Source organism: Panthera leo, chromosome A3, assembly GCF_018350215.1.
Source record: "Panthera leo isolate Ple1 chromosome A3, P.leo_Ple1_pat1.1, whole genome shotgun sequence".
NCBI classification, from domain to species: Eukaryota; Metazoa; Chordata; class Mammalia; order Carnivora; family Felidae; genus Panthera; species Panthera leo.
The window spans coordinates 39324691-39344001 of record NC_056681.1 but is presented as its reverse complement, the minus strand read 5'-3'; the positions used below and the strand labels follow the sequence as shown (position 1 = coordinate 39344001).

At 35.2% G+C, this 19311-nt stretch overlaps 1 protein-coding gene across 1 annotated transcript in view; it reads right to left on the bottom strand.

Annotated features, from left to right (window-relative positions):
• The window catches only part of MACROD2 (mono-ADP ribosylhydrolase 2), a 2023701-nt gene that overhangs the window by 1936178 nt on the left and 68212 nt on the right, over positions 1 to 19311 (bottom strand). The window contains exon 3 of the mRNA XM_042931649.1: positions 16324 to 16431. Coding sequence (XP_042787583.1) covers positions 16324 to 16431 — 108 coding nt within the window. The remainder of the gene's footprint in view (positions 1 to 16323; positions 16432 to 19311) is intronic.

The window sequence follows — 19311 nt, the reverse complement described above, 5'->3', positions numbered from 1 at the left end:
ACCAAAATAAATCTGGGTTCTAGTCAAAAATATGCCAAAAGAAATGTGTACAAATGCATTGAAACAAATAGGAAAAAATAGTTTTCTAGAAAGTGGAATAAGTGGTCATTCATTTCCTCTTATTTTATTTACATTATGTTTATATCATTTGTGCTTCCAAAGAAATTTTAAATGAAAAGAAAAAAAATCACATTAAAAAAATAAATAAATCCACCATTTGAGTGAGTTCTGCTGACTGATAGAAAGAAGAAAATATTCAGTGTCTAAGTCTATTTACCACCATTCTAACTAAAAGTCCCTATTAGAGGAAGCAACATACTCAACCATTCATTAATTCTACAAACATTTCCTGAGCATGAACAATGGGCCAGACATCTCCTGAGCATGAACAATGGGCCAGACATAGTGGAAGGCATTGGAGATACATAAATGGATAAGAGTCCCTGCCCTCAGAAGGCTCTTGATCTGATGAATCACCATAGCAAAATTACATTTGGTAATATATTGTAATAATTTCTGAGAAGACAAAATTCTCTAAATAATGGTTCATTTCATGGGTGGAAGACTCAGTGTGACAGAATGAGTATAATAGCTCACTGCCTCAAGTGTACCCATGGCCGCAGGGAGAAGATCTGTCACTGCTGCCAAGCAACAGCCTCCTCAAGACTCAAAAATCAGATGCACCTGATTCTTACATCAGTTCTATCACAGTACAAAGCGACCTAGTCCATGCCTACACGTATGGCTCAGTAAACCTACAGATCTAATATCCTGGCTTACTAAACAGGGTGGCTGTTTCACATTTGAAGGATGTTTGAATGCCTAATAATTCCAACACAGATTTACTGGATCTCACTGGATCCACCACAAACTCACTGTATCTCAAGTTTCATAAGGAAAAACCAAGATCACTACAATTTGTGTATCTCTATGTTGAGTTTTATTTTACCTTTTTTTTCCTAGTCTTTCTTTATTCCTATTCTTATCATGAATGGCCACATGTAGCACTAAAGAAAGATATAAATCTCAATTTCACTCAAACTCCTGGAACTATTAGAAGAATTAAAAGCAATATGAACTTCTAATTAGTGAGCAAATTGATTCTCCACTGAGATCACCTCTGCTAGCTACCCAAATGGTTTTTCAATCAAAAGGTATCTCCTTCTAAACTACAGGCTATCTGAAGAACCGCAAGTTAAAGAAAAGAAAAGAAAAAAAAAAAGCCTCACCCAAAAATCAAGATCTCTCACTGTCTTCCTCATGGAACACAAATCCAACTTGAGGATTTTTTATTACAACATGCTCACATTTCACTAAATGACTTCTTAGTGTGTATTTTATTATCTGTCATTTAAATAGTAAGAATAACACTTTATCAATCACTCAGAAGTAATACAGTCAGCAGTTTATTAAATTAGAAATGTTATAAAGCATGGTGGATTCATTTGGGTTTCCTCCCCTTTTGTTTTATATTTTTCTAATTACCATTGTCATCACTGTGACCCTCACCATATTCAACATTTATTAAATAATTTATTAAACGTACCAGGACCTGGACACCGTACAAAGCACATACACATATTAGGTCATTTCCTCCTCAAAGCTAGTCTATAAACATAAAGAGCTTAGGAACTGGTTAAGATCACACTAACAATAAGATCCCTATCTTTCTAACCTCAGAGCTCAGCCTCTTAACTATTAGTTTCCTAGAGCTACTATTAAAAATTTTGCCACCAACTACATTGCTGAAAACAATATACATTTATCCTCTTAGAGTCTGGATACAGAAGTCCAAAATCAGTTCACTGGGCAGAAACCAAGATGTCAGCAGGGCTGCCCTCCCTCGGGAGACTACAGGGGAGAAGATACTTGCCTATTCCAGCTTCTGGTGGCTGCCAGCATTCCTTCTGTATTGCTACATCACTCTAGTCTTCAAGGCTAGCATCCTCAAATCTCTCTCAGCTCCATCTTCACATTGCCTTCTCCCATGTGTGTAGTCAAACCTCAAGATCTTTAACTTAATTATACCAGTCATCTAAGGTAATATTCATAAATTCCAGGAATTAGGAGGTGGATATTTTAGAGGGCAGAGTCTGTTTTTCATCCTACCACAACCACTAAATTCTACTGATTCCCCAACTGATTCACTCATGAGTTCTTGGTGTGGAGATGAATCAGAGATACTCCAGAAAGATACCACAGGCAACAATACACACTCTCCTTTGAGACAAGTCAGCCATGCTGAAAGATAAACCAAAGACTAGAACCAATAAAGACAAAGACGCATATGGACACACACTGGAGATCACCAAAACCAAACTCATTAGATCTATACCAATATTTGAGCCCCAGTCTCCTTACTCTTTGTCCAGCGAATTTTCACAGAGCCACAAACAAATAAATCTTAGACCAATGTACCATTTCTTCAACAGGCCAGACTTTCTCATGCCTAGGGCCTTTTTTCATGCAATTTCTTAACTTTATACCTACTTAACTGCTACTCTCTTCCATGTTTATCATCATACCTATAATGCCTCCGTCCCTGGTATTTGATTCATATTTCTTCAGTGCCACTAGTCATTATACCTGCATTATATTGTATATGTATCTTCCTGGAGAATATAAAACCCTTTAGAACAAAGACTATCACCCTAATATCTGGCAGAAAGTTAGGTACAAATCCTAACACAATATGCATTAGAAAGAAGGAAGGAAAGGGAAAAGGATATCGTAAGGAAAATAAAGAAGAAAGGGTCAGGAAGAGAAGGGAAAAGTAAATATTAAAGCTCAGGTTGTTTTAAGAGAACAGATGGAGATACAGCTCTTTCCAACACATATCTGTGAAAGTTCTGAAGACAGATTTTTCAAAAATGTCTGAAAAAGAGTACCAGAGAGCAAGTGCATGGACCTTTCTTGGTATGCTCCAAGCCCCAGAGTTCAGGGAAATGTTTCCAAAACAAAGGTGTGCAGACTCCTACATCAGAACCACTGCATCAGGATGTCTGTTAATTGGAGATTCCAAGGGCACCTCCTAGACCCACTGAATCTGAATCATGGGGCAATGAAGGCTAGGGTCAGCATTTAAAACAAGCTTCTGGGGTGATTCTGATGCCCACTAGAGTTTATCACAATCATCAGTGTTGTAGGAAAGATGGAGAAAGCCAAACAATGCCCTGCAGATTTTTTTTTCTTTTGGCTTGATTCCCAAAAACTGATACTGGACTCAATGACTATTTTCTTCTAAATTTAAAAATGAAAGTCCAGTTTCTAAAAAGACAAGGCAAGGTATGCAATATGTTCCAGGGAAAAAATGCCAAAACTCAGAGAGGGGATTTGGGAAACATGCCAGGATGATTCAACACTGAGCCCGTCTAGATTATGAAGATATTGCTTTAATCAGCCTGGTCATAAGAATGATAGCCACAATTTGCCTGACACATCCAATCAATGACAGCATTATGCCAGTTTGAAGTTTTCTGTCATCCCGATTATTTTCCACTGACTTAAGTTCTTTTTGAAAGTGCTACAGAGCTTGAGAAATTATAAGGAATTCCCTGGTGTACCTTCCTGGAGTTATATCATAGATCTTATTGATCTTATGTTCTATTCTTCATTCCTCAAATTCCTTCTTAGAAATGATTTGTTACCAGCCTACCTCAATCTTCTTATAAAATGTAATAGTTCATGCCAGGGTGCAACTAATCTCCTCTAACACTTCATCCCCATCACCGTCTCAGAGCCATAGATGCCTAGAGAAGATGACATCTGAGGAGGCGGCTCCTGTCTCTAGGCTTTGGACAATCAATCACTCTATCATCTTTTACTGTGTTCTTTTTTTCCGTCATTTTTACAGGACACATTTGCTTTTCAAGGATCAATATTCAATTTAACTTTCTGTGCACTATAAATCAAGTCTTCCAAAGGTGAAGAAAACATGTTTCTGACTTTAAGGTTATTTTAAACCAGGTCCTAAGCCGAGCCCAATTAATGAGGCTCATCCTTGCAAATTCTAAGCAGAATCAGACTGTGACCTATGAGAGGCAAGTTGCATTTACTCCTTACTGTCACAGAAGATTGCTTTAACTAGATATTTTTAAATAATAAACCATAAATTAATCTAATTAGAGAATCTGTAAGTATTCAGAAGATGTAAAGTTGTGAGTTTTAAAGAAATAATTTCTTTTGCTCATTATTTCTTGCTATGGATGCTATAAAACACATTCAAGATCAGTAATTTTTCTATATGTAAAAACAGAATTATATTCACAGGATTATTTAAAACATTTAATATTTATTTCAATGAATTAAAATTAACAATTTGTCTATTTCACTTAGAAATTTTCTTACATGAAAAAATAAACCTTAATTCACTGTTATGATATACTATCATGGTAGTACCAGCCACGCATTTTAAGAGGACTTAGTTGAGAGGACTAAGAGAAACCTATTTTATGCATTTAAAATAACTTATTTTTAAATGTCCTCACAAATCTTAAGCAGGTCTCTTAAACCCCATGGACTGGACATGTTTCTGAATTAATTTCCACCTGGAAACCCACGGGATGAAAATTCTAACTGCGTGATAAATTAAGTTGCCAAGCAAAATGGATTAGCGATCAGTGAAATTGCCTGATAAACTGTCAGATCCATTTTGGATTGGGATTCATCCTCTTTCTCCACCTGTTCATTAAGCTCCAAGTTCATGGCAACTCCAGTGACTGATTGCACATTAACAAGCTGTTTATGTGGGGAGGTGTAGCTAGCCTAGTCAACATTCCTATACTTACACATTCATTTAAACATAATTCTCTGGTAATTTATTCTGTTCACAATCCCAATGTGGAAAAATATACCTCTACCCTGAAGTTTAATTTTAGACACAACAGAGATGTGATGTGTCATAAAATTAAAACTTAACAAAGCACATCAGATTATACCTCAAGGTCAAAAGAAGCCTGGGAAATTTCATGCCATAAATCTGTTTCTTCAAAAAGTTACAAGAATGAGAAGAGTAGTGAGAAAGCTGCTGATAGAATGCCAAAATAAGATATTTATTTCTGTCCCTGTTCTAAAGCAAATATTTGGCTGCTTCTATAACAAGAAAGCCAAACCAGCTAAGAATGTTGAGAAATAAGTTTCAACCTTTCTTATCAAGTGGCCAAAACTTTCCTTTATATAACACCAAATTTAATAAACCACTTGTCACTCAAAATGCACCAAATTTGAGCTATAAATAAAAATATTCTTCCTACTCAAGCATCGAGTACTAATTCTTTCCTTTTTAAGTATATAGAATTCTTCATAAAGGGACTTTTCACCAAACACAAACTTAACAAAAATCATTAAGTTCCTCTGAAACTGAAGTTTAATAGATTTATATTTCATTCAAATATGAAGATGTCTACTTTCTACTTTTTTCTAAGCTTTTTTTCTTCAATATTATTTATGAAGCCTAAATTTTATATGAATTAATGACTGGAATTCAGAAATCAATGCCACTTTTCCCTTTCCCTACACAAATAAACCAAGACCTTAATTAAGGAAAATTTAAGTTAAGCGACTGACTCTTGATTTCAGCTAAGGTTATGATCTCACAGTTTGTGAGTTCAAGCCCCGCATTCAGCCCTGTACTGGGCTCCATGCTATGTGGAGCCTGCTTGGGATTCATATTCTCCCTCTCTCTCTCCCCCTCTCTCTCTGTCCCTCCCATGCTCTCTCTCTCTCAAAACAAATGAACTTAAAAAAAATTTTTTTAATAAAATTTAAGTTAATAGCCAGATAACTACAATTACATTGCGGCAAAAGAACAGAATGAAGATCATCCAAATGTTTTTCAGCCCACAAACAGAAACTTCCCATAAGTCACATATAAAGAAGTAATTTTTAGAAATTAATTGACCAGTATATATAACAAAATATACACCTCCTTTAGTTAAAAATAATAGAAGTGTACACCAAAAAATTTTTAATTTTACTGTATAATTAAAAAAAAGAGCATGGAGAATTCCAAATAAGGTTGCATACAAGCATGAGATAGCCTCTAGGCCTCATGAAATGTCATTCGGCACCATTATAAATTTCAGCTTTTAATTAGATTTAACTATAATCAACTTCTGACAAGTCATGCATTTATAAGAATTAACCTATAGCACAAGATATTTGTGTTTATTGTTAACTACCAGTTGAATTAGAATTTCCCCATGTCCCTTATCCTAATGTAAGCACAGCTGCTTACCCTCCCAGGGGACTGGTTCCATCCTCAAGTCTCAGTTCAATTGGCTCGGTCCACATGAAAAGTAGCATTGAGAAAGCTTAGTCTTAGTCTAGCTTCTGAAGCTGGGAAGCTTTCAGTAAATGTCAAGACTTGCTTTACAAAGCAGGATTATCCTAGTTTATATGGCACCTAGGAAACTCCACCCATTCCAGCCCCAGGAGTGTGCTCTGAAATTTTCTTGCCTAGAATAAAGGCTCAAAGTTTAAGAGAAACTATACTTGGTGACCTCCAAGAACCAAAGCCATACCATAAAATGTACACAGTGTCAAGTGTTATGCTAAATCCTAGGCACTACTTACTCTGAAAGTAAAATAAACCATTTCTCTTTCATTTTAATGAAATTCAGTGCCTGTCTCTGTCCCCACCATCTTGAATCTCAGGAAGAGAGGCAGTGGCATTGAAGTTGAGCTATTAGGTGTCTCAGCTGAGAAACATTCAGTACTATTTTCTTCAAGCCTCCAACTAACCCAACCTCACCCATTGCCTCCTGGCTACCGCCAGCAAGTTACATGTACCATATTTGTGCCAATAAAATAATATAGGTATAATTCTGCTTTCTATTTCAGAAGGTAATAACAAAAGTTATGGTCTTAGTCTTCAAAGAAATGTTAGTTAAAACAATAAAATACAATTCTAAGGCACAGATTTTTTTTAAAAGTCATCAAATTTAGAGGTGCCTTGGTGGCTCAGTCAGTTGAACATTCTACTTCGGCTCAGGTCATGACCTCATGGTTCGTGAGTTCGAGCCCCACATCAGGGTCTGTGCTGACAGCTCAGAACCTGGAGCCTGCTTTGGATTCTGTGTCTCTCTCTCTCCCTGCCCCTCCCCTGCTCACACTCTGTCTCTCAAAAAATAAATAAATGATTAAAAAAATTTAAGTCATCAAACTAGTATTTAAGTCATCAAATTAGTACTCATAAATGAGAGATATAAATTCATTTAACCTTTCCACAGAGCTATTTGGTTACATACATTTAAAAACTTTCAGGGGCGCCTGGGTGGCGCAGTCGGTTAAGCGTCCGACTTCAGCCAGGTCACGATCTCGCGGTCCGTGAGTTCGAGCCCCGCGTCAGGTTCTGGGCTGATGGCTCGGAGCCTGGAGCCTGTTTCCGATTCTGTGTCTCCCTCTCTCTCTGCCCCTCCCCCGTTCATGCTCTGTCTCTCTCTGTCCCAAAAATAAATAAAAAACGTTGAAAAAAAAAATTAAAAAAAAAAACAAACTTTCATACTTCCATTATTTCACTTCAAAGAATTTATTCCAAGGTAATGAATAATCAAAGATTTTTACAAAGATTTACCTGCTAGGAATATTTGTCTCAGCCTGAATATAACAGTAAAAAACTTGAAACAAACTCAATCTCCAACATTGAGAGAACAGTTAAATACTCATGTGTATGATTAAATATGATACAGCTATTTAAAATGACACATAAAAATAACCATAATAGTAAAAAAATAAAAAAATTAAGCAGTATTTTGTAAAATTCAAAAAACATCTATGAAATGAAAAGAACCTGACACATAAACACTAAACTGAAAAATTATAATGTTTTATTCTTCTCTATATTTTTTATTTTCCTTGAATATTAGGGCACATTCCTTCCATAATCAGACCCCAACAAAATCTCTAATAATAATTTTTAATCCAGTTAACTAGTATGTGTGACAAACAAAATATAAGTTTTCCTATATGCATTGAAAAATTCTCAGAAAAAAAATATCTGAAAACAGAACAAATTCCCAAGCAACCTCTACTACTTTCTCTATCATTTTTTTTTTTAATTTTAGTCTCTCAAAGTCCTCTGAGGACTGTGTTACTAATTAATTCCTAGAGTTATTCATCTAAAAGTATAGCAGGGGTCAAAAATAGAAGATGAAAACTCAGAGGGAATTTATTAACAGCCATCCATCCCCTTGGCAATTATTTTCTTTTCAGAATTATCTTCTGATTCCTTGGAAGTTTAATGTTTAGTTTTGTTCTATAAATTCCTTCAGAAAAAAACTATAGATCAGAAAAACAAAGAAGTGATAAGTCAAAGAGTAGAAATATTTTGAAAAATATGCTGCGATGCAGAATTAACAAATAAAAAATGATTCACATCACAATGCCTCCTTTCACTGCATCCTCACAGTATTGAATTTTTAATCTTATTTTTATAAGGCATTTCTTTGTTTTTTTTTAAGTTCCATGTTCACATTCCTAAGCAGGTTTTCTACTAGACATTTGTCTTTTTTAATTGAGGAAAGCTTATACTTATTATTATTTTATTATTACTATAACAAGAGTAAACCTTTGTCATATATGTTGCTAATCTTTCTTTCCAATTTGATATTTACTTTCCAAATATATTTATGGTATGACTTTCTCTTGAAGCATTCAAGAATATTTATGTTGGGGCACCCAGGTGGCTCAGTGGATTAAGCATCTGACTCTCGATCTCTGCTCAGGTAATGATCTCATAGTTCACAAACTCAAGCCCCATGCCAGGCTCTGCACTGACACCACAAAGTCGGCTTGGAATTCTCTCTCTCCTTCTCTCTCTGTACCTCCTCTGCTCGCGTGCTCCCTCTCTTGCATGCTCTCTGTCTCTCTGTCTCTCTCTCTCTTTCTCTGTCTCTTTCTCTCTCTCTCTCAGAATAAACATTTTTTTAAAAAGGAATATTTGTGTTGTCAAGTTCTTCAGTCTTTCTCATTGGTTCCTTTCTCTGTTAGTGAATTCAGAGTGGTTTTTCCCACCCACAGGTAAGACACAATCCCTTATATTTTCTTCTATCTTTTAAGTGGTTTCTTTAATTGCTATTAAACTCCACACAGAATTTGTATTCATGAAAGGTGTGAAGTAGTGATGTATATTTTTTTCATTATTATAGCTTTCACATATGTATTTTCATTTGGAATTGTGTGACTCCTCCCCCAACTTCTGCCATTTATCTGTCTTTTCAGGTATTTCTTGGCAAATCTCATCCTGTTGTTCTACTAGATAAATTTTAGAATTATTTTGTCAATTTCAAAATAAAAAAAAAAAACTATCACCAGAACAAAATCTCAAAAATATCAATGAAATTTTTATTAGAAATCTAGGTTACTCCAAGAGTTTTGACATTTTTAACATACTACATCTTCCAATCTAGGAATGGTGATGGTTGTTAGATTTATTTAAATATGTTTTTTCCAGTATTTCCTGTTTTCTGTCTATCCTTACACTAGAAAAAGATCCTTATAGCTGGAGGCTCACACTTAAACATGTAGCCAAGGTTAAGAATTCATCTCAAAAAATGGTTCTTTACGGGGAAGCTGGGTGTCTTAGTTGGTTGAGCATCTGACGTCGGTTCAGGTAATGACCTCACTGCTCATGGGTTCAAGCCCCACATCAGACTCTGTGCTGACAGCTCAAAGTCTGGAGCCTGCTTCAGATTCTGTGTCTCCCTCTCTCTCTACCCTTACCCCACTTGTGCTCTCTCTCTCTCTAAAAAGTAAATAAACATTTAAAAAAATGGTTCTTTCCACACCTGTCTATTCAAACCTATCCCACAGCTATCCACATTGGAGATTTTGAAACTTTTCAGCAATTCTGACATAGCATAGGAGGGGAAGTGAAGGGAAAGATTGATGTATAGTAATTCTTTCCCCTTTGTCTATATAGATATCTATTCACAAAAATACACACACACACACACACACACACACACACACACACACACAAATATGTAAGAATGATCACTAAAGTACTAATAATCCCAAACTGGAAATTACTGCAACCCCCATCAATAGTAGATTGATAGAGAAATAGTGACATGAGCATATATGATATGGTCCCAATTATACGAAATGCAAAAAAAAAAAAAAAAAATCAAAAGTAATGTATACTACTGGAAGCCAGAGCAGTAAATATACTAGCCTACACTGACTACAAAACATTAGGGAGTACTAAGGGTTCTTCCAACATACTGGTAATGTTCTGCTTTTTAATCTGGATGGGGTTTCATTGAGCTGTACACTTACGTGTGTGTGTTTGTGTCTATTATTATTCAATAAACTGTTACAAGAAAAACATACAATACAGAAATTCAATAAAGAATAAAACTTAACTGCTTTGCTAGCAGAAATGAAATTTATATTAAATTAAGCAGTTGCTATCAATTCTGTCCTAAAATATTTCTGAGAGTAAATGAACCTCTTTTCTCAATGATCGAGATTCTAATTTCAAATATGCCTTATTTGGGTTTTACTAAATGAATACATAAAAAAACATTTATTTTAAGCAAATGGAGATGATTATTTAAGGAAACTTCTATAAAGTAAAATTTCTTCCTTCATATGCAGTCCCAGTACCTGATTTATCTGTGTAGATATTCAGATATTCTACATCAACTTTTCTTTTAATTAAATTATACCCAGCTATTAAATTATCATCTATCCAATTGTGTCACTATCTCAATTTTTTAGACAATTATGACATTCACAATTGATACACTAAAAAAAAAAATCACTAAAGTAAGCTAAAACAATTATTCTAGACCATTAGTTCACAAAAATTACCAACAATGTTTTAAAACTTGGCATTTAACATAAAAGCCTCAGAATTGGACAACTTTTCCCTGACAAAATTCAAGTGAATAGTATAACAACTAAAGTTATGGACACATAGGACAAACCCATTTAGTTGGTAGTATCTATCTGTGCATAAGATTTGAAAAACATGCATCATTACCTTGTGACATTCGTAGAAAAAATCAGTTTTCTGATATTCTAACTAACCAGTATAATTCTGCTGCCATTTACTGAGTATGTGTCTACATACTAGGCACTATGTGAAGTGCTTTGTATATGTTATCTGTTGATTTTCACAACAGCCCTAGGAAGCGGTAATAGGAATAGATAGTAACAGGACTATCTCCATCTTACCAATGAACAAACTAAGGCTCAGAAAGGCTACATAATTTACTGAAGGTCTTTTGGTCAAGAAGTTAAAGAGACACATTTAACATAATGATTGTTCTCAGGGTGCCTGGGTGGCTCAGTCAGTTAAGCATCAGACACAGTTTCATCAGCTTGAGCCACAGAGCCTGCTTGGGATCCTCTCTCTCTCCCCCTCTCTCTGCACCTCCCCCACTCATGCTGTCTTTGTCTCTCTCAAAATAAATAAATTTAAAAAATAAAATAAGAAATAAAATAATGATTTCTCTGACTCCAAGCCCTCCATGATTAACCACCATGTAAATATAGGGGCATGCTGGGGTAGGGACAGGAAGAACTAAAATAAACAAATCAATCTTCCTCATTTTCCACTTTAAAAAATCCTATTTATGGCGAACTGAATTCATCTTTGGCCAATCATAACCCATTAGACTTAGAGAATTAACTCCTTTTCATGACACAATTCACAAATGAATAACAATTATATTGCCTATATTTTTCTAAGATTATAGTACAAGTAAAATTGTCTCTAATGATATACTGAACCATAAGTTAGATTAATGTATTCTACCCTGAGCTTTAGCAAGAACCACAACGCTTTGACCAATAGCCTTAATACAAAATTATACAAGGACACAGTCACAGTAAATAGATCATCCTATACTCTGCTATATACAAAAACCTGTGCATGAATCTCCATAGCAGCTCTATTGGTTATAGCAAAATGCTTCAGAGAACCCAGAGGTCCTACAATGGGTGGAAGGCTCAACAAACTGGTATAACCATGTAAGGGACCACTACTCCGAAATAAACAGGAATGAACTACTGACACATGCAACAATCTGAATGGACCTCAAGGGCTTTATATTTAGTGAAAACCATCAATCTCAAAAGGTTACATGCTGTATGATTCCATTGATATAATATTCTTAAAATGACAAAAGTAAAGGAATGAATAATGAGAGTGGAGAGTGGGAAGGGGAGGGCAAAGAGGTGGATACTATAAAATAGGAAGTTCTTTCAAGATAATCAAACAGTTCTGTATCTTGATTATAGTAATGGTTACATGAATCTATAAATGGGATAAGACTGCAGGGAACTATACACACATACATGAATGCAGGTAAAAAAAAAATAGGTGAAAACTGAATAAGGTCTACAGTCTAGTCATAATATACCAATGTCAATTTCCTGGTTTTGATATTGTACTACAGCTATATCATGTCACCATCGGGGGAGGCTTACACAGGTGAAGGTGAAGGGTACACAGGTCTCTATGTACTTTTTTTTTTAAGTTTATTTATTTATTTTCCGAGTGAGAGACAGAAGGAGAGAGAGAGAGAGAGAGAGAGAGAGAGAGAGAGAGAGAGAGAGAAAGCAAGCAGATAAGGGGCAGAAAGAGGAAGACAAAGAGAATCCCAAGCAGGCTCTGCACCACCATTGAGAACCCAATGCAGGGCTCAACCTCATCGTGAACAGCGAGATCATGACCTGCGCCAATGTCAGATGCTTAACCGACTGAGCCACCCAGGTGTTCCCACTCTTTGTACTCTCTTTGCAATTTCCTATAATTATCTCAACATAAAAAGTTTAAACAAAAAATGACCCTGGGTATGAGAACCTGAATTTGAACCTGGGTCTGCCTCACTCTTAAACTTGTGCTACTGCCCTGTATGCCTTACTGCCTACAAAATTTGTTCTGTTAAAATATACCAAATATGCATTAATTCCTACAGAGAAGAATAAAATACATAGGAGGCATAGGAGGCTCATCCTGGGTCACATTTAAAGAAATCTAAGGAAGTTCAAGGAGTACTTTATTAGGAAAAAGTTTAAATATCAAATCATTTCATTCACGGCAAATAATCCCTGGTGTTCCAATGAACTAATATAACATGAACGTGGGAAGAGAACCTTTAGAAGTTTGATAGGAAGTGATGTCTGGGCTGCTTTGGCACCCTGACTGGGGGGGTGGGGGGAGGGGGGCACTGCCTCTCATTCCCCTCTCACTAGAGGCAGCTCTGAAGTCTCCTGCCATGTTGCCTTGTTCACTTGAAAGAATAAAATGCTGTTCCTCTCTTTACACACCAGGCAAACAAACTGCACAGCAGAAAGCTGTAAATAGATTCATTACACTGTACATTTGGCATCTCTTTTCCATACACCCAGGAACTTCCTAATGAGTTTGTCTTTGTGAGATGCAGAACATGGCCAAATTATAATATAATCTCAGCCAGAGAGGTGAGCTAAAGGTACCAAATGTTTTTTGGGAGTGAGTGAAAGTTACTGCCTCCCTTCATATTAATTCATCAAACCCTTGTACACAGCTATGTGGCAGCTATGAAAAAATTATGCATACAGGGAAGGACAAGAATCAAAATAGTGATAGGATGTTCTTTTTCTATTAGTGATGTTTTCCTGTTTAGCACCATTTTATTCTATTTCAGTAAAAATTATCCCATAATTATTTTTTAATGTCTATTTATTTTTTAGAGAGAACATGTGCTAGAGTGGGGGAGGGGCAGAGCCAGACAGAGGTTCTGAAGTGAGCTCTGCACTGACAACAGAGAGCCCGATGAGGGGCTCAATCCCATGAGCTATGAAATCATGACCTGAGCCAAAGTTGGACACTTAACTGACTGGGCCACCCAGGCGCCCCACCCCATAATTATTTTTATTAATTGATCAAATAATTCATTTTTAAAATCAGAGCCAAATTGTTTCACTATATCAAGTCCTCAATGCTGAATGTGCAATTGCTCAGAGGTGCTTTGTAGCATATGGTTCAATTGCACGTAGTTCAATTTAACACATATACAGTATCAAGTGTTTATTAAGAACATAATGGCATGACATCGCTTTGGAGGGTGACACAAAAAAATGAAAAGACACCATTCTATAGTCTCAAGGGGGAGCTACACATGTACACAATTAACAAAACCCAAGAAAAACCATAATTGCTGCTATTATTAAGTGTGCCAACGTGGCAAATCCAATGTTATGTTAATAACAAGAAAGAGAAACTCAAGAGTTATTTTCAGGTATTTAAGAAGAAAATACATGTCACTAGTTGTACTCCACAGAACAGAGCTAGGATTAACAGCTAGAAATTACAAGAATATACAGGAAGGTTGGTGTTATATATACATAAAAGCTTTTAAATTTTTTTGAATTAAAGCTTACATATTTATAGGATTTAGAGCATAATAAATCATTAATGACTTAATAGCTACAATAATATCTGATTAAACTTCTGTACTGGAAAGGAGTTCATGGGATTCTTTCTAAGGGCATGTCTTCCCCAGAGGCCCCATAGATCAGAGAAAAGCATCTTGATACCCAGGGCTACAAATGAACAGTCCACAGAGACTAGATATAAGGGAGACTTGTAGCCTATGAGGTGGCATGAAGATGTAATTCTATCCAAAATAAGTGATTCATATTGAGTGGTGATTAAATGACCAAGGCTGATCCCCTCTCATGAAGGTTTTGCATTTTAGAGATGCAGCAGAGGAGAAAGGAATCACAGGGGAATCAGAAGAGGAGAAAAAGAAAAAACAGCTCTGACTATGGCAAAGCAAATTACAGTACAAAGCAACCGACAGCCAATTCTGAGGGAATAACAAGCTGACTAGACTTCCAGACTTCCTGCTAGAAGTCTATCTCCTAAACAACATTCCAGATCTCTGTGAGATCCTTCTGTTCACCCACCAAAGCATGTTCCTACTATCCTGTGTGAATTTACTCATCACCAGAGGAAACTTCAAGACAATGTTGAACTTGACATGAACCCTGTACTCCTGGAAAACAGAGACTGCCAAAAAATTACCCCTCACCCTTTTGTGTTCGAGGAAACAGCTTACCAGCACAGAAATATGCTCCCCGTGTGACTGAGATAAAACTCATGGATGATCCCTTGTAACCTATGACAAGACCAAGACACATCTTCCAAATTCCCATTCTTTCACTCATAAATGATTAGCTGAACTGTTTGTCCATATTGACCATTCTGATTGGTCAACAGCTCTTAACTGGAGTTGACCAAACTTTAGTAAGGCTTTTCTCCTTCTTTCAAGTCCCTGGACTTTGACCCATCCTTGAGCAATGGAAGGTGAACAATCCTTCCCGAATGACCCCTCCCAAGAATCAGCGGACCTCAGGGGAAGATTATTCCCTGATTAACTGTCCAATCATGCCATCCATTCATCCCAGTCCCCCACACCCAATTCTTTTTAGCCTGTTTACTCCTCCTTATAAAAGAAAAGCCCCTTTCTGATTGACCTTTGAGATACTTATAGATCTTGTGGTCAAAGTGGTTCTTCTTACTGCAATATTCTTTCTCCTCCTATTACAATAGTACTCTTCCCCTTACTGTAATAATCTTTCTGAACAAAGTCTCTCCTTACCTAAGTCCAAATTTATTTTTATTTGGCATTTTCAAGCCAAAGATAGGCTGAAAAAAGCCTACCTTTACAAAACACAAATTAAAATCATTAAATATCCTTTTATTATTGACATTTATTTTTATAGAATCACAACTACTATGTATTTGACATATAGTCACATAATAAAATATATAGGAGATACCACCATAAATAAGTTAATTTCCCCTATTTTCAAACATAAAAATTACTTGATTATTGAAATAATTAGAATAAAGCATTTCATAGCAAACATGAGCAACCAAACAACTGTGATTTGGAAACTGCAGAAATAATTACTTTCTAGATTACTTTTTTTGGTGTAGTTCAATCATCTCTTTACAACCTATTCAAAAGAAGGAAAAAGCTTGATGAATTTGTTTTTATGTTGGCAAATTATTAACCCAAGTGTGAAACCAGCAACAACAGAGCTGGTAAAGTTCTTTCTGAGGAACTTTCTGCAATAATCTATCACTTTTCCAATGATCTAGTACCCTAGTCTCAACTTAGCATGGATACCATGAGTTAGCAAATTAACTGCAGCACATACGTAAAATAAATCATCAGTGTTTTTAATCCAGAAGGGAAGTACATAAGATATTTCTATACCAGGAAGGACATCTTTTCCTAAAATACCTACATTCCTGTTTATGAAAAATAATTTAAAATAATACTTATATAATACATCACAAAAAAATCAAGTACTCACCCGCATTGACTATAGCATCTACCTCTAGCAATGTGATGTCACCTCTATAGAGAGAAACTTTTTCACTCAAACTTTTCTTCACCTGTGATGTTTCCTGAGTATTTTCTTCTGTAATAAAAAAAAAGAATATATATATATATATATATATATATATATATATATATATATATATCAATAGTATAGTCTTAATTTATTTAAGGACAATTTTGATAAAATAGCCAATATGGGTCACAATCTGATATACAAGACAAGTGGAAATAAATGTGTAAGTACCAGGGGTGTGGCTTATTCTCTATTTATTATGTATTCCTCAATACAAATGCAGTACATCACGTATATAATAGGCAGTCAATAAATTTAGACATGTTATATTGGTCAAAAAAGCTCAATGTTTCTTATTATTATGAAAATATCAATTTTAAAATAAAATTATGAACGATCAAGTTTCATAAGAAGATAAGAAAAAGATGTACAACTATGGCTATGGGGGCCCAAAGACAATTTAAGTGGCTTGTAACCTATCATCTCTAATCTCCTAAATACTTCAAAATTGCATGCTCATTTAAGAGTATCATAGTGAACTGATAGCATTATCTTCTCCCTTGAAAGATTTGCCAAGACAAAAATAAATTTTCACAGTGAATGAGCTTCTTTCTATTTTGTTGTAGTTACCAAGTCATCCTTGAAAAAAATATTCACCCAGAACAAAAACATGTTGATTCCACTCTTTGCTACTTGTAAGTAACAAATGCCCCTCAAAATGGGAAGGATCAAAAATACTTGAATGGGTCAAACTGCTTTTCTTATCAAATTGTATTAACCCTTCACTCTAGAGGGCGCTGCTAGATTTAAAAGAGAAAAGCTGTCTTGCACACAACAGCCAGCAAACTGGTAAGTTGAAAACAAGCCAAAACATTACATTCTACAACTTGACCTACTTTTAAATCTTTTATGATAATACTATAATTTGAGATTCATTCATTCTTAACAAGTGATGTTAATACAGTACACAGAGGTTTACAAAATCAATGATTTAAAAAACATCATATTACTATACATAGAAAGCTTTTTAATATACCTCTACAAAAGGTGATTTATAAACTCAAACTTTTTAAAGTGTTTATGATCTGTGCAAATCTTTCAAGGGAGAAGATAATGCTATCAGTTCACTATGATACTCTTAAATGAGCATGCAATTTTGAAGTATTTAGGAGATTAGAGATGATACGTTACAAGTCACTTAAATTGTCTTTGGGCCCCCATAGCCATAGAAAAAAATTGGCCAAGAGTAAGGATATGATCCTGGGCCACAAAAGTGATCTTTTCTCTCTTTCTGTCTCCAAGGCATCCCCTTCTTTGTAATCACTGCTCTCCTTAAAGGATTCTAATCAAAATATTCATTAGTGTTGACAATGGTAGTAGTAATAATAAGGAGGAGGAGGAGAAAATGGGAAAATTGTATGTGAAAAGAGCAGAGAAAGGCATTAGAGGACCTCAAAATAAAACAATAATAAAAAAATAAAACCACCTCAAGGACTTCTCCAGTACTGTCTGTCCTTGTCAGGTAATGGCTAAAAGCACACACTTTACTACCAGACTGTCTCTGTTCAAATTTTGATCTACCAGTTAACAACTGGGTGATACTGGAAAGGTTATTTATTTTCTCTATGCTTCAGTCTGTAAATTACTGGCTCCTTCACAATTATGAGTTCATAATACTTAGAATAATACTTGTTCCACAGTAAGCTCTCAACAAACACTACCTTTTTTTTAACAAAGGATTTACAAAGATGACAAGTTATGTCAACATCTATATTCAGAAAAACACAGTAGTTAAGAAATATTTTCAAACAATATTATTTTGAAAAATGTATCATTACATTTATTATTATTATTGTTGTTTTGTTGTTGTTATTCCCATCAGTGAAAGAATTTTGTTTGTGCTCTTGCCAGGCCAATGCCTGGCCCATTGACAAAGACTTTGAGCCAGAACACCTTGAGTTCCACACCCAATCAGTTTCTAGTCTTACTACTTTTACCAAATTATAAAGTCCTAATTCCCAGTTACAGATTATTGAATGACAATAAATATTTGGTGGTTTGTCAAAAAAAAAAAAATAATAAGTATACGTATTTGGACTGTTGTAAACCTGAAATTATAAACACTTCTCACTGATGAGTTTCAGAACTCCATCAGGCATTAAGTTGATAAGCATATCACAAATGAAAGCATAAAGTTTGACTTTCCAACTTGGGATACAAAGTAGATAGATTTCTAATCCTTTCTAAAGTTGCATTTAGTTCTAAAAGCTACTTCTTCATTTGTTCATGAAGCATTATGTATGTAAAATTGTATTTGTAATAATGTGACTTTTTAACATATGTGACAATAAATCATGTATTTCTTTCTCCAAATATAAAGATATTATCAAAGAATGGTATTGGAAAGACTTAAAGTTCAAGCATTTATACCACATTTCAGTTTTCTTAAAAGAAATCCTCACCTCTCATCTGCAAATTTTAAAATTGTGACATTTTGAGTCTAAAGGTTCAAGCAAATTCAACATATCAAATAAATATACTGCTGTGACATGTTATTCAAATAAGTTACTCAAAACGGTCTTATTAGAATCATCAGCATCATGAATAAGTATAAGCATCCTTCTTCCTCATAGCCAGACTTATACTTGCTGCCCAATGTCTCACATGGTATATAAAAAAGGCATAAATTTACTCAAGAGCTATAATTTGAGAGTATTAATAAGTATCTGTATTTCCTTTAGCAATAAGCCAAAACCAGACCTCATACTTTTGACCACCAACTACTCTCTGTAAATGCAGCAATGTACATTACCACCAGAAAATAATTTCTTTTATTTGAATGGCAATGCATTGCCTTCCTTTTCACACAACTGTGTTTGATCAGCTCTTCCAATGTATCTTTTCCTACATCCTGAGTTTTCGGCAATAAGACAGAAAACTGTCAAG